This window comes from Ovis aries, chromosome 1 (genome assembly GCF_016772045.2).
Source record: "Ovis aries strain OAR_USU_Benz2616 breed Rambouillet chromosome 1, ARS-UI_Ramb_v3.0, whole genome shotgun sequence".
Classification (NCBI taxonomy): domain Eukaryota; kingdom Metazoa; phylum Chordata; class Mammalia; order Artiodactyla; family Bovidae; genus Ovis; species Ovis aries.
This window is the reverse complement of record NC_056054.1, coordinates 39,652,032-39,665,985: the sequence shown is the minus strand read 5'-3', so window position 1 is coordinate 39,665,985 and position 13,954 is coordinate 39,652,032. Positions and strand designations below refer to the sequence as shown.

General features: G+C 37.8%; 1 protein-coding gene across 9 annotated transcripts in view; it reads right to left on the bottom strand.

Annotated features, from left to right (window-relative positions):
* UBE2U (ubiquitin conjugating enzyme E2 U) overlaps window positions 1-13,742 on the bottom strand; it is a 78,622-nt gene extending 64,880 nt beyond the window's left edge. For 7 of the 9 annotated variants that reach the window (XM_004002044.6, XM_027970829.3, XM_027970839.3 and 4 more), the window contains exons 1-4: window positions 13,239-13,742; window positions 11,847-11,928; window positions 10,476-10,568; window positions 5,175-5,272 (exon numbers count right to left, since the gene is read on the bottom strand). In XM_004002044.6, coding sequence (XP_004002093.2) covers window positions 5,175-5,272; window positions 10,476-10,568; window positions 11,847-11,928; window positions 13,239-13,304 — 339 coding nt within the window. In that variant the 5' untranslated portion in view covers window positions 13,305-13,742. Of the gene's footprint in view, window positions 1-5,174; window positions 5,273-10,475; window positions 10,569-11,367; window positions 11,486-11,846; window positions 11,929-13,238 lie in introns of all 9 variants that reach the window. The other 2 variants (XM_042249214.2, XM_042249210.2) reach the window with 2 other exon arrangements.
* Between the last annotated feature and the right edge of the window lie 212 nt (window positions 13,743-13,954).

Genomic DNA, 13,954 nt, shown 5'->3' with positions numbered 1-13,954 from the left:
AGCTTTGTTCATAATGATGCTTCCTAAGGCCCACCTGACTTCACATTCCAGGATGTCCAGCTCTAGGTGAGTGTGAGTGATCACACCTTCGTGACTATCTGGGTCGTGAAGATCTTTCTTGTACAGTTCTTCTGTGTATTCTTGCCACCTCTTCTTAATATCTTCTGCTTGTTAGGTCCATACCATTTCTGTCCTTTATCAAGCCCATCTTTGCATGAAATGTTCCCTTGGTATCTCTCATTTTCTTGAAGAGATCTCTAGTCTTTGCCATTCTATTGTTTTCCTCTATTTCTTTGCAGTGATTGCTGAGGAAGGCTTTCTTATCTGTCCTTGCTCCTCTTCGGAACTCTTGAATTCAAATGGGTATAGCTTTCCTTTTCTTTTTTGCCTTTCACCTTTCTTCTTTTCACAGCTATTTGTAAGGCCTCCTCAGAAAGCCATTTTGCCTTTTTGCATTTCTTTTTCTTGGGGATGGTCTTTCTCCCTGTCTCCTGTACAATGTCATGAACCTCTATCCCTGGTTCTTCAGGCACTCTGTCTATCAGATCTAGTCCCTTAAATCTATTTCTCACTTTCACTGCATAAGGGATTTGATTTAGGTCATACCTGAATGATCTAGTGGTTTTCCCCACTTTCTTCAATTTAAGTCTGAATTTGGCAATAAGGAGTTCATGATCTGAGCCACAATCAGCTCCCAGTATTGTTTTTGCTGACTGTATAGAGCTTCTCCATCTTTGGCTGCAAAGGATAAAATCAATCTGATTTCAGTGTTGACCATCTGGTGATATCCAAGTGTAGAGTCTTCTCTTGTGTTGTTGGAAGAGGGTGTTTGCTATGACCAGTGTGTTCTTTTGGAAAAACTCTATTAGTCTTTGCCCTGTTTCATTCCGTACTGCAAGTCCAAATCTGTCTGTTACTCCAGGTGTTTCTTGACTTCCTACTTTTGCATTCCAGGCCCCTATCATGAAAAGGACATCTTTTTTTGGTGCTAGGTTCTAGAAGGCCTTGTAGGTCTTCATAGAACTGTTCGACTTCAGCTTCTTCAGTGTTACTGGTTGGGGCATAGACTTGGATTACTGTCATATTGAATGGTTTGCCTTGGAAACCAACAGAGATCATTCTGTTATTTTTGAGATTGCATCCAAGTACTGCATTTCAGACTCTTTTGTTGACTGTGATGGCCACTCCATTTCTTCTAAGGGACTCCTGCCCACAGTAGTAGATATAATTAATGGTCATCTGAGTTAAATTCACCCATTCCAGTCCATCTTAGTTTGCTGATTCCTAGAATGCCGATGTTCACTCTTGCCATCTCCTGGTGACCACTTCCAATTTGCCTTGATTCATGGACCTAACATTCCAGGTTCCTATGCAATATTTAGTCTTTACAGCATCGAACCTTGCTTCTATCACCAGTCCCATCCACAACTGGGTGTTGTTTTTGATTTGGCTCCATCCCTCCATTCTTTCTGGAGTTACTGATCTCCAGTAGCATACTGGGCACCTACTGACCTAGGGAGTTCATCTTTCAGTGTCCAATCTTTTTGTCTTGTCATACTGTTCACTGTACCAGTGAGTATATTTTATACTGTCCAATTAATTAAAGCTTATGAATTTGGAATTCCTTCTGTGGATGAGTGTTGATATTTGCTTTTGCTTATATATGAAAGGACAAGTTTTCAAAGAAATCAAGATCATAGAAATTTAGGAGCATATGATTAGCATATTTAGACTTGAAAATATTTTTAACACCATTTCAAGTATTAATCCCATGGATAACAATGTGATAATTATAAATGTGTATCACCTGTTATTCAAAAGGTTGTAATCAGAAAGTAATCTAAATTTAAATTATTAGTACTTAAATAAAATGAAAAACTCAGTCCCTTAGTTATAGGAGCCATATTCCAAGTGCTCAGTAGAACTAGAGACTAGGGGTTACTATATTGAACAGCACAGATATTGAAAATTTCCATAAGTGCTTAAAGTTCTAGTGGGCAGCACTGAACTCCAAAGAACTATTCAATAAGCCATTAAAATATTAATTGTAGCAACCTGGAAATTACTTGAGTGAAATGTTAAGTGATAAAGTAATAAGCTATATAATTCGAACACATATACTATCATTGCAACTACGTAAAAATAGATTTGTTGCTTCAGTCATATTACTTAGTTTCTACCACAGGAGTTAGACTTGTTTCCTGACCTTCAGGGGCTTACAGTCTAATAGGGGAAGACAGATAAGGAAACAGTATTTGCATTATAGCATTATAGTTCTCTCTCACAGATTTACTTAGGGCAACACTTCACCAAGAAAGCCCTCCTCCCCAAACCAAAGCCATTAATTTCACCTAGGAAAGGAAATCAGGAAAGGCATTTCAGAGGAGGCATCTTTCGACCTGACTCTTAAAATGTGAGCAGCTGCTTGCCAAAAGGACTGAGAAAGAGGGAATAAAATGGGATGCTAGTCAGATGCAGAACTGGACTGAGCACTTCTTAAGGTCCAAGATTGACTTGGTTTGTAACTTTAGAGTTTGGAACTCTATAAATGCTTTGTAACCAGAACTGAACCAAGCACTGTGAGTAAAATAGATAAATAATAAAGATATACATAAGAGCGGGATGCCATGGTGTGTTTCGGAAGGTTAAGGCCAAGGTGTGAGGAGTAAATCATTGGTCAGGCAATAGAATTTGGCCTTGACCTTGTAGGGAATTTGGAACTGAAGATTTAAAACTAAAACACAAGAGAAAAGATAAGAAGAAAATGTTAATAACAACAGGGAAGGAATTTCTTTATGATTACCAGCGATTTTTTTTTTTCCTTTCTACTGTCTTAAAAATGTTTTCTAATGTGGGCATATTTGTTTTATAAAACTATTTGAAAAATAGTCAGAGACAATATTGATTTCCCATACCATGTTTGGCTGGAGAGGGGAGGTGTTATCAGAAGCTTCCTTTTGAACTTCTGAACTAGGATAGCTTTTACTCTGCAGGTAAATATTAACCAGATTTTTATTGAATTCTTTTCTTAGACCACTCATGGTTCTGAGTACTTTATTCATACATTTAGTCCTCACAAGTTATATGAGTTAGCTACTAACAGCCCCATTTTACTGATGAAGAAATGGAGGGAATGATAAGTGGAGAAACTTGTTCCAAAAGTGCAAAGGTATTAAGTGGCAGAACCAAGAAGTAAAGCCAAGCAATCTAAACTCACAGTCCCCAATTTACCTTGATTAAATTATTCTGCAATTCAAAATGTTCACCATTTCATTCTGGTTTGCCCTCACTCATTACATTTTCGAGAACATTCACTTTTACTGTTTTTAAGGCTGTTTCTATGGTTTTTCCTGTGGTCATGTATGGATGTGAGAATTGGACTGAGAAGAAGGCTGAGCGCTGAAGAACTGATGCGTTTGAACTGTGGTATTGGAGAAGACTCTTGAGAGTCCCTTGGACTGCAAGGAGATCCAGCCAGTCCATTGTGAAGGAGATCAGCCCTGGGATTTCTTTGGAAGGAATGATGCTAAAGCTGAAACTCCAGTACTTTGGCCATCTCACGAGAAGAGTTGACTCATTGGAAAAGACTCTGATGCTGGGAGGGATTGGGGGCAGGAGGAGAAGGGGACGACCGAGGATGAGATGGCTGGATGGGATCACAGACTCGATGGACGTGAGTCTGAGTGAACTCTGGGAGTTGGGGATGGACAGAGAGGCCTGGAGTGCTGCAATTCATGGGGTCGCAAAGAGTCGGACACAACTGAGTGACTGAACTGAACTGAACTGAAGGCTGTTTCTACTTAGGTGGAAGAGATAGGATGACTCAGTTTGAAAGAATCTGAAAGATCAACCACAAATCTCTGCACATCACGCTCGCTTACTTCCTCAAAGTTTTTGCTCCAATCTCTCTTCCAGAGCATGGCCTGGCACTAGTACATATGCTCAATACACAGTTGTAGAATGAATGAATGATTAAATTCAACACTGAATTTTTAAAAATATTAAATTTTACCTAGCATACTAAGATGACTAGATAGAAAGTTAACGATAGTTTTATTTTTGAAAACAAGACATAGGAGAGATGGAATTTTTATTATAATTCTATGTTACTGAGAAAATTCAATTAAGCCAGAATACTTTATTCTCCAGGTATTTCAGATAATCAAAATTTAATACTTTATCTCCAAATATTATTAATGATGAGTAGTTAGAATTTTAAAATGGATAAATCTGGTGGATAGAATCTCACTGGGCCAGATGTAAGTGGTCAAAGCAAGTGACGCTCTTTAAAGATGTTAAATCATTTAACATCTCAGGATGAGAAAGGAGGCTCTTTGAGGGTCAGGAACAACATAACACACACACAACACAGAAGCATGCTTCTAAATACCATAGATTTAGGATGCAAAGGATACATTCTATAAACAGGGTTCTACTGAGTAGAGGAGGAAATTCCTGGCTTAATTGTTCACTGGGTTTGATATGAAAGCTTATCAAAGCAGGTCTCTAGTACTGTCATAAATAAAGGGTAAAGCTGACTATTTTACATTATAGTCACTTGTTCACCTCTCTGAGGAAGGCAAAGTTCATGAATGAAGAAAGATCTAAAAGGCCTGTTCAGCATTACAAAGTGACGTTAGGAGCCAAAAGCAAGCCTAAGAGTATCTTTCCAGAATTGAAACCATCCGAACAATTCTTTTCTTCTTTTATAAAATACATATTGTTTGGTTGGAAAGGGCATAAGCTATCAATTTCACTTTAAAAATAATAGTTTTTATAGTTCAAGTTCCATTTTACAGTTTTGATGTAGAAATATTATTGAGTCATATAAGCTTACTCAAATCCTTTAAATATACATTGTATATTTTATTCCTTTTACTTTGAATAATTGGGTAATTAAATGTATTAAAGACATCACTGGGTTTCCCTGGTGGCTCGGCGGTAAAGAATCCACCTGCCAATACAGGAGACACAGGTTTGATCCCTCCGTCAGGAATATCCCCTGGAGAAGGAAATGGCAACCCACTCCAGTATTCTTGCCTGGGAGATCCCATGGACAGAGGAGCCTGCCAGGCAACAGTCCATGGGTCCATGGGGGCACAAAAGAGTCTGCTACAGCTGGGCAACTAAACAACAACAACAAAGACAGCATTTTATTATTAATCTGTTCTTACCTGGAGGGTAAGTAAGATGCTGCTCAATGTATAGCTTCTATTCCACTTACGAGGGCTGTCCAAAAAATCTATACAGGGCTTGCCAGAATGTGGGTCTACTGTATTAAAATAACACATTAATATTTATACATAAAATTATCATTTAAAACTTATGAAGATCAACATATCATAGGCTAAGTTAGAAAGCAAGTGACAAACTTTGCAATGAATGTGACAGTTTATATAGACCAGTTGTTAGAGCATGGACTTTGGTGTCAGATACACATAAATTTGACAGTTGACTCCTCCACTATCAGCAATGGACACTGAGCAATGAACTACCTCTCTAGGTCTCATTTGCCTAGTATGTGAAATGGGGAATATGACTGAAGTACCTACTTTCACTGAAATGAGTTTAAAAAACAAAGTCCTTAATAGAGTACCTGGCATAGAGTGGATCCTCAAAAAATGATAGTTATCATTATTAAAAATACTTTTATCAATGTATAAATAATTTTTATAAAAAAAAGAAAAATTATTTATATCTAATGGAAAGATCTTGCAATCTTTAGGAAAGATCTGGGAAGAAAATGTTGAAAAGGTGAAAAAAAGGGTCTTCGGTTTGGGACATTGTATTTTGAAACTACAATAATAGTTAACAGTGCAATGGACAAAAGGTGAGTGAACAACATGATAAAAAAAGTATTTAGAAAAAAATTCTAGTTGGTATTAAAACTGTAGTAAGTGAAAACTGAAATTATAACTCAGTGGTAAAAATGATCAAGAAACGATATGAAAAGTTTCAATTCTGGTTTCCTTGGTGTGTATGCCCAGCAGTGGGATTGCTGGGTCATAAGGCAGTCTATTTCCAGTAAACAAGCAAAGCTAGTGGAGGCGATGGAATTCCAGTTGAGCTGTTTCAAATCCTGAAAGATGATGCTGTGAAAGTGCTGCACTCAATATGCCACCAAGTTTGGAAAACTCAGCAGTGGCCACAGGACTGGAAAAAGTCAGTTTTCGTTCCAATTCCAAAGAAAGGCAATGCAAAAGAATGCTCAAACTACTGCACAATTGCACTCATCTCACATGTTAGTAAAGTAATGCTCAAAATTCTCCAAGCCAGACTTCAGCAATACGTGAACTGTGAACTCCCTGATGTTCAAGCTGGTTTTAGAAAAGGCAGAGGAACCAGAGATCAAATTGCCAACATCCACTGGATCATGGAAAAAGCAAGAGAGTTCCAGAAAAACATCTATTTCTACTTTATTGACTATGCCAAAGCCTTTGACTGTGTGGATCACAATAAACTGTGGAAAATTCTGAAAGAGATGGGAATACCAGATCACCTCACCTGGCTCTTGAGAAATCTGTATGCAGGTCAGGAAGCAACAGTTAGAAGTGGACATGGAACAACACACTGGTTCCAAATAGGAAAAGGAGTATGTCAAGACTGTATATTGTCACCCTGCTTATTTAACTTCTATGCAGAGTACATCATGAGAAACACTGGACTGGAAGAAACACAAGCTGGAATCAAGATTGCCAGGAGAAATCTCAATAACCTCAGATATGCAGATGACACCACCGTTATGGCAGAAAGTGAAGAGGAACTAAAAGCCTCCTGATGAAAGTGAAAGAGGAGAGTGAAAAAGCTGGCTTAAAGCTCAACATTCAGAAAACGAAGATCATGGCATCTGGTCCCATCACTTCATGACAAATAGATGGGGAAACAGTGAAAACAGTGTCAGACTTTATTTTGGGGGCTCCAAAATCACTGCAGATGGTGACTGCAGCCATGAAATTAAAAGATGCTTATTCCTTGGAAGAAAAGTTATGACCAACCTAGATAGTATATTCAAAAGCAGAGACATTACTTTGCCGACTACGATCCGCTTAGTCAAGGCTATGGTTTTTCCTGTGGTCATGTATGGATGTGAGAGTTGGACTGTGAAGAAGGCTGAGCACCAAAGAATTGATGCATTTGAACTGTGGTGTTGGAGAAGACTCTTGAGAGTCCCTTGGACTGCAAGGAGATCCAACCAGTCCATTCTGAAGAAGATCAACCCTGGGATTTCTTTGGAAGGAATGATGCTAAAGCTGAAGCTCCAGTACTTTGGCCACCTCATGAGAAGAGTTGACTCATTGGAAAAGACTCTGATGCTGGGAGGGATTGGGGGCAGGAGGAGAAGGGGACAACAGAGGATGAGATGGCTGAATGGCACCACAGACTCAATGGACGTGAGTCTGAGTGAACTCCGGGAGATGGTGATGGACAGGGAGGCTTGGCGTGCTGCAATATATGGGGTCGCAAAGAGTTGGACACGACTGAGTGACTGAACTGAACTGAACTGATGATGGCAATGACAATCAGAAATGTTTGACTGAAAAAAATCTGTTACAAACCCCTATTGAGTTGTTACCAATGTCCATATCAAGAAAAGTCCCTTTAACCTATGTTCCTGACATTTCCTAGAGATAAAGGTAAAGAATGAGAAATGGAGAGAGATTCTAAATGTGATGTCAGATTTGAGGATGCTCTCTAGCTTACATTAGATGGCTGGCAAGGACCCAGAGGGATGGTACGGGGAGGGAGGAGGGAGGGGGGTTCAGGATGGGGAACACGTGTATACCTGTGGCAGATTCATGTTGATTAATGTGTGGCAAAACCAATACAATATTGTAAAGTAATTAACCTCCAATTAAAATAAATAAATTTATATGTATATAAAAGAAAAGTTTCAAGAACGTTATTCATAGTCCTCCAGTGTCTTTTCTTCCTTTCCTCCATTTCCTCTCTCAAACATGATGCCTGCCTCCTCCCCATCTCCCTGTGTGGTTTTAGATGAATACATAGTTGCCCACATTTTCCCAGCCCTTTCCTCTAACAAGATGTGGCCCTGTGACTAAGTCTTAATGGTGGGACATCAGCAGAAGTAAAGTGTGCACCTTTTGGATCATATTTTCTTAATAAGGATGCTGTTTCTGCCTTTTCTTTTTCTCTCCACTTCCCACTGGCTGGAAATAGTGACAGAATAAATGTCTTAGGTCCAGAAATGGAACCCACAAGTTGAGGATGGTAAAACCTTCCTGCCAGCTTTGTTCTGTTATATGTACATTGGAAAGTCATTTGAAAAGGTTAGCCTATGTCATAATACAGTCAATTAACTAAATTATTAATAGTATTTGGGAAAAAAACACACACACACTTTTGTGTGTGTGTAGTTACTATGTTTTTAAAATTAAATTACATTTTTTTCTTCAAAGTATTTTTCATTTAATAGTAAATTGTCAACATATTTTGGATAAGTTTATTCAAAAAAATATTTGAACACCAACTCTATGCCAGGGAGTGAAGATTCTAGGGAGGTAACAATGACCAAAGAGTAAAGTCTTCATATATTTTTCTTGTTATGTTTAAAAGCAATGTACATAGCTATAATACATTTTACTTAAAAATTCCTATATTTATGGACATTGTAGCTATTTATGGACATTTCCCTTTTCTGTATATCCAATACTGTTACTGGAAATAAATCTTTACTAATTAAATATGAATAAGAAAATTAAACATATTCTTTATATAGAACCCTAAAGTTTCCATCCCAAAGCTATTAGAATCAATGAACTTAGCAAGGCTGAAGGAAAAAAAATTAATATACAAAATCTATTGTATTTCTATACACTAATGATGAAACAGTCAATCCTAAAGGAAATCAACCCTGAGTAGTCAATGGAAGGACTAATGCTGAAGCTGAAGTGCCAACACTTTGATAACCTGATACAAAGAGCCAGCTCACTGAAAAAGATCTTGATGCTGGGAAAGACTGAGGGCAGGAGAAGTGGGTAGCAGACTTTGACATGGTTGGATGGCATCATCAACTCAATGAATATGAGTCTGAGCAAGCTCCAGGAGATAGTGAAAGACAGGGAAGCCTGGTGTGCTAAAGCCCAAGGGGTTGCAAAGAGTCAGACACAACTTAGCAACTGAACAACAATGAAGAAATATCATAAAGAGAAAGTAAAAAGAAAAAAATTCCCATTTAAAATAGCATATAAAACCCTAGAAGTAAATTTATCCAAGGAGGTGAAAGACCAACGCCCTGAAAACTATAAAACATTGATGAAGGAAACTGAAGATGATTCAAAGAAATGGAACAATATTCCATATTCTTGGATTGGAAGAATTAATATTGTTAAAATGGCCATACTATTCAAAGCAATCAACAGATTTGATGCAATCCCTATCAAAATATCCTGAATATTTTTCACAGAACTAGAACAAATAATCCTAAAATTCATATGGAGCCACAGAGAAATCTTGAGAAAAAAGAATGAAGCTAGAGGTATATATAGCCCTCTGAGAGTTTAGACTACGCTATAAAACTGCAGTTATCAAAACAACATGGTATTGCCGTAAAAACAGACACATATATTGATGGAACAGAACAGACAGCCCAGAAATAAGTCCATGCATTTGTGGTCAATTCAACTACAACAAAGGAGGCAAGAATATGCCATGGAGAAAAAAACAGTTTCTTCAACAAGTGGTGATGGGAAAACTGGATACCCATATCAATAAGCCAAAATAATGAGATTAGAACATTCCCTCACACGATATACAAATTAAATTCAAACCGGTTTAGAGACCTAAATGTAAGACCAGAAACCATAAAACTCCTAGAAGCAAACATACATGGAATACTCTTGACATAGATTATAGCAATATTTTCTTGGCTCAGTCTCCCAAGGCATGCAAAAATAAACAAATGGGACCCAATTAAACTTAAAAGCTTTGCATAGCAAAGGAAACCATTGACAAGATGAAAAGACAGCCTATAGAATTGGAGAAAATATTTGCAAATGATGTTACCGACAAGGGGTTAATATCTAAAATATACAAACAGTTCACACAATTCAATATTAAACCCCCAAATTAACCAAAAGTGGGCAGAAGACCTGAAAAGACATCTTTCCAAAGAAGACATACAAATATCACTCATGTTCAAAATTATATTTTGAAGAATGTTTAACACTGCAGAAATAAATGTATTATGTCATTTTAAATAAAAATATATACATCTTTGAGTAATAACTCAACTATGGAGATAAAATACATACACGGAAGAAAGGAAATAAATCTCATTAAATGTTGAGAATAGTATCTCTCTGAGTTAGGATTCAGATGATAATTTTTCCTGCTTTTTAATATTTTTCCCAATAAGTATGTTTACTTTATAATGTTAAAAATAACCATTATCAGTGTTAATGAAAATAACATTAATATGGACAGAATTTATGATATTAATTTTATTTGTTCCTTACCATTTGGATGAAAAGGAATTGTTCTGAATTTCACAACTGGAGGGACAAAATTATACTCTGATGTGAAATTTATTCTCAGTTGGAAGAATGCTCCTGTGATATAGAAATAAACATTTTTAATAAAGTGTCATTAATGATTAACTATAACCTAATATTGATGTTTATGCCTACAGTTTATCCTCCCCAATGTCCCTAGAGTTTTACTATATTAATAAGTACATTGGATTAGAGGATGCCCAGACACCTCTAGATGGTATAATAGACTCCTCACAATCTAACCCAGTGTTTTCAGCCACATTCTCACCAGTCCTTTTCATCCACTAACTCTGTCCCTCTAATACCAGCCTCTTCACTGGGTTTCTCATATTTACTCTCTGCTCCAGAATCCTCTCTTCAGCTCTCGCTAGGCTATTTAGCCTACTTGCACTTCCTTCTGATTCTGCTGCTGCTGCTAAGTCACTTCAGTCATGTCTGACTCTGTGTGACCCCAGAGACGGCAGCCCACCAGGCTCCCCCGTCCCTGGGATCTCCAGGCAAGAACACTGGAGTGGGTTGCCATTTCCTTCTCCAATGGATGAAACTGAAAACTGAAAGTGAAGTCGTGCAGTCGTGTCCGACTCTTTGTGATCCCCTGGACTGCAGCCTACCAGGCTCCTCCGTCCATGGGATTTTCAAGCCAAGAGTACTGGAGTGGGGTGCCATTGCCTTCTCCGCCTTCTGATTCTAAACCTGGTGAATTCTCAGACATTCTTCAGGACCCAACTCAAGTGTCACTTCCTTGGGAAGCTGTTCCTGACTCTCCAAGGCAAAATTAACTAATCACTGCCTCCCAAGTATTCCATTCAAAATTCATAACAGGACATGTTATATTTTATTGTAATTATCCACTTACATGCTTTTCTCCCCTATCTCACTAAGCAAATATATCTTGTTAATCTGCAACTCTAAGAGGGCATGGTCATTAAAGTTTATGGTTGCCTAGTCTTCTTGAGAACTTGACTTATGGACATCTGTGGGAAAATCATAGAGAAAAAAAAAAAAGAGACATAATTGTGGGATTTTTCCATCAGGCATTTTGTTGGTTATTCTCTGAATTCATGGAAGACTATTAGATGATATTCTCAGTTGATATGTTTTCCTATGTCTGCTTCTTAAAAACATGATAACATTAAGACTGGGCATAAAGAAATATTCAAACCTAAAATATCCATCCATGTTGACAAATGGCAAAAAATTAAGCCATACAATGAAAAAATTAACATGTGAAAACTTTAGGAATTCTAGAAAATTTATACAGTGCAACCTTAAAGAAATTAGGCTAATAATATAAAGGCTTTTATAAAAAAGTAAATTGGTTTCCCAAACACAAACCATGCCAAATTGTATTCTGTAGACCTTCAATGTCAACATCCCATTGCATCATATCTTCACTTATAGGAAAGGCAGTAATACCCTAAACATCAAGAAAAATTAAAGCAGAAAAAAAGATTAAATATTTATTGCAGTTTGGGAAGTCAGATATTAGGTTACAATGAATTCCAAAAGCTCTAAATTTTCTTTTATTGATAAAAATGTTTGACTTGAGAAGGCGTTATATACTGTCTTATTACACAGAAGATAAGGTAGATTCCAGAAAATACATGCAATAGTAAATTTTAAGTAAATCATTAGTATGAAAATCACAAATGGGACAGGAAGGTCAAGAATGGAATATGTGACTTATGTAATTCTATAGACAATTTAAGATTCAAATTCAAAAAGAAAGGAATAGTTGGAAAGCATGTATTTCCTCATAGCTTTAAAAAAAACCCTACAGATGCTATACTAGGCATGAAGTAAATTTTCATTAAGAAAAACACAACTCTAAAATTATGCTCATATGTAAAAATAAAATTTTCCTACACTTGAGGCATTATTCCAATGGAGGGAAAAGAAAGTATTACTGTGCAAAACAATGAAGACCTAGCACAAACCAAAAATAATAATAAATAAAAATTTTAAAATGAAATTATAAGGGAAAGACACTTATGTGTTATATGTCACAGCAATTGGCAAAAAGTGCACTAGACAGGAAGAAAAAGAACTCAAGACTTAAGAGCAAGGGATTTTGGAGTCAAAAAACCCTGTGATGGAATCCCGAGCCCAAATATTTACTGAAAGCTTTCTGAGGCTTAGGTTTGTGGTAGGTAAAACAAAACACTACCTACTTTACAATATTGTATTGATAATTGAGGGGATTCCCAGGTGGTATCGAGTAAAGAATCCACTTGCCAACGCAGCAGACCTCGGTTTCATCCCTGGGTGGGAAAGACCCCCTGGAGAAGGAAATGGCAACCCTTTCCAGTATTCTTGCCTGGAAAAATCTCATGGACAGAGAAGCCTGGTGGGCTGCAGTGCATGGGGTTGCAAAGAGTCGGACACAACTTAGCCACTGAACATGCAGGCACAATTGATAATTAGTGAATGCAACCCTGCATTCACTAACTAAATAACTAATGGTTATTTACTACCTGATAGACTGTTACATTCAGGGATTAAAGTCCATAAATTACTCAGCACAGTGTGCTCAATACTGTTAACTACTATTATGAAATACTAATAATTATTATGAAACAGATTATTATACTGAAATAGGTTCATTAAACAAGTCTGTAGTGCAAATTAGATTTAACTCAATTATGCTTTGTGGAATAAACACAGATTAAACTGCTTTTAAAAACTCGTACCCCAATGAAACACAACCTCCACGTCTCCAATACTCACCTCATAATTGTTGTTCTTCAACTCTTGGAATTCTCTTTTTAGCAAGATGTAAGCTCTGCTGTACATGATAAGGCAAAAAATCCTCTGATCCTGTCCCCTCACTACTACGGTTCGCTCTGAGGCAAGTGTCTGAGGTTATGGGTCACTCTCCTATACCTAGTTAACTGACATAAATACTTGCTTTCTCCAGCTTCAGAATGCTGTATATATACTCCCAAGAGAGGTGGACCTAAGTTGGGCACGTAGCAGCGACTTTCTTTTCTCCTCTGACTCTTCTAAAGGAGGACTTCAGAAGGAAGACTTGAGCACTTTCTCCACTGCCGTGTGTCCTTGCCGCGCCAGCCCACAGCCCAGCCTGAAGATAAATGTGGATGAAACCCTGAGACCACTCGTGCTGCTTATGCGTGAAGTGGGCGTAAGAAGCGTAAGTTCAGGGTGTTCTTAACCAGTCACCGTCTCCGCTTCACAGGTGTAATTAACTGGGTGCCGGTTGGGCAAGAAGACGCAAATCGGTTGCCAAGCAACAAGACTAAACGGCACTGTAGAGGAGGTGGGCACTTGGCCACTCCTCATCCAATCAGCGTTGTGGGGTGGCCTCTGGAAACCTTCACAGCCAATTGTCCAAAAGGCTCAGTTTGAAAGGCCAATGAGAACCGTTGTTAAGGCCTCCTCTGTCCCAGCGCCCCGTGAGACTACTAAATCCATCCATTTTGTTG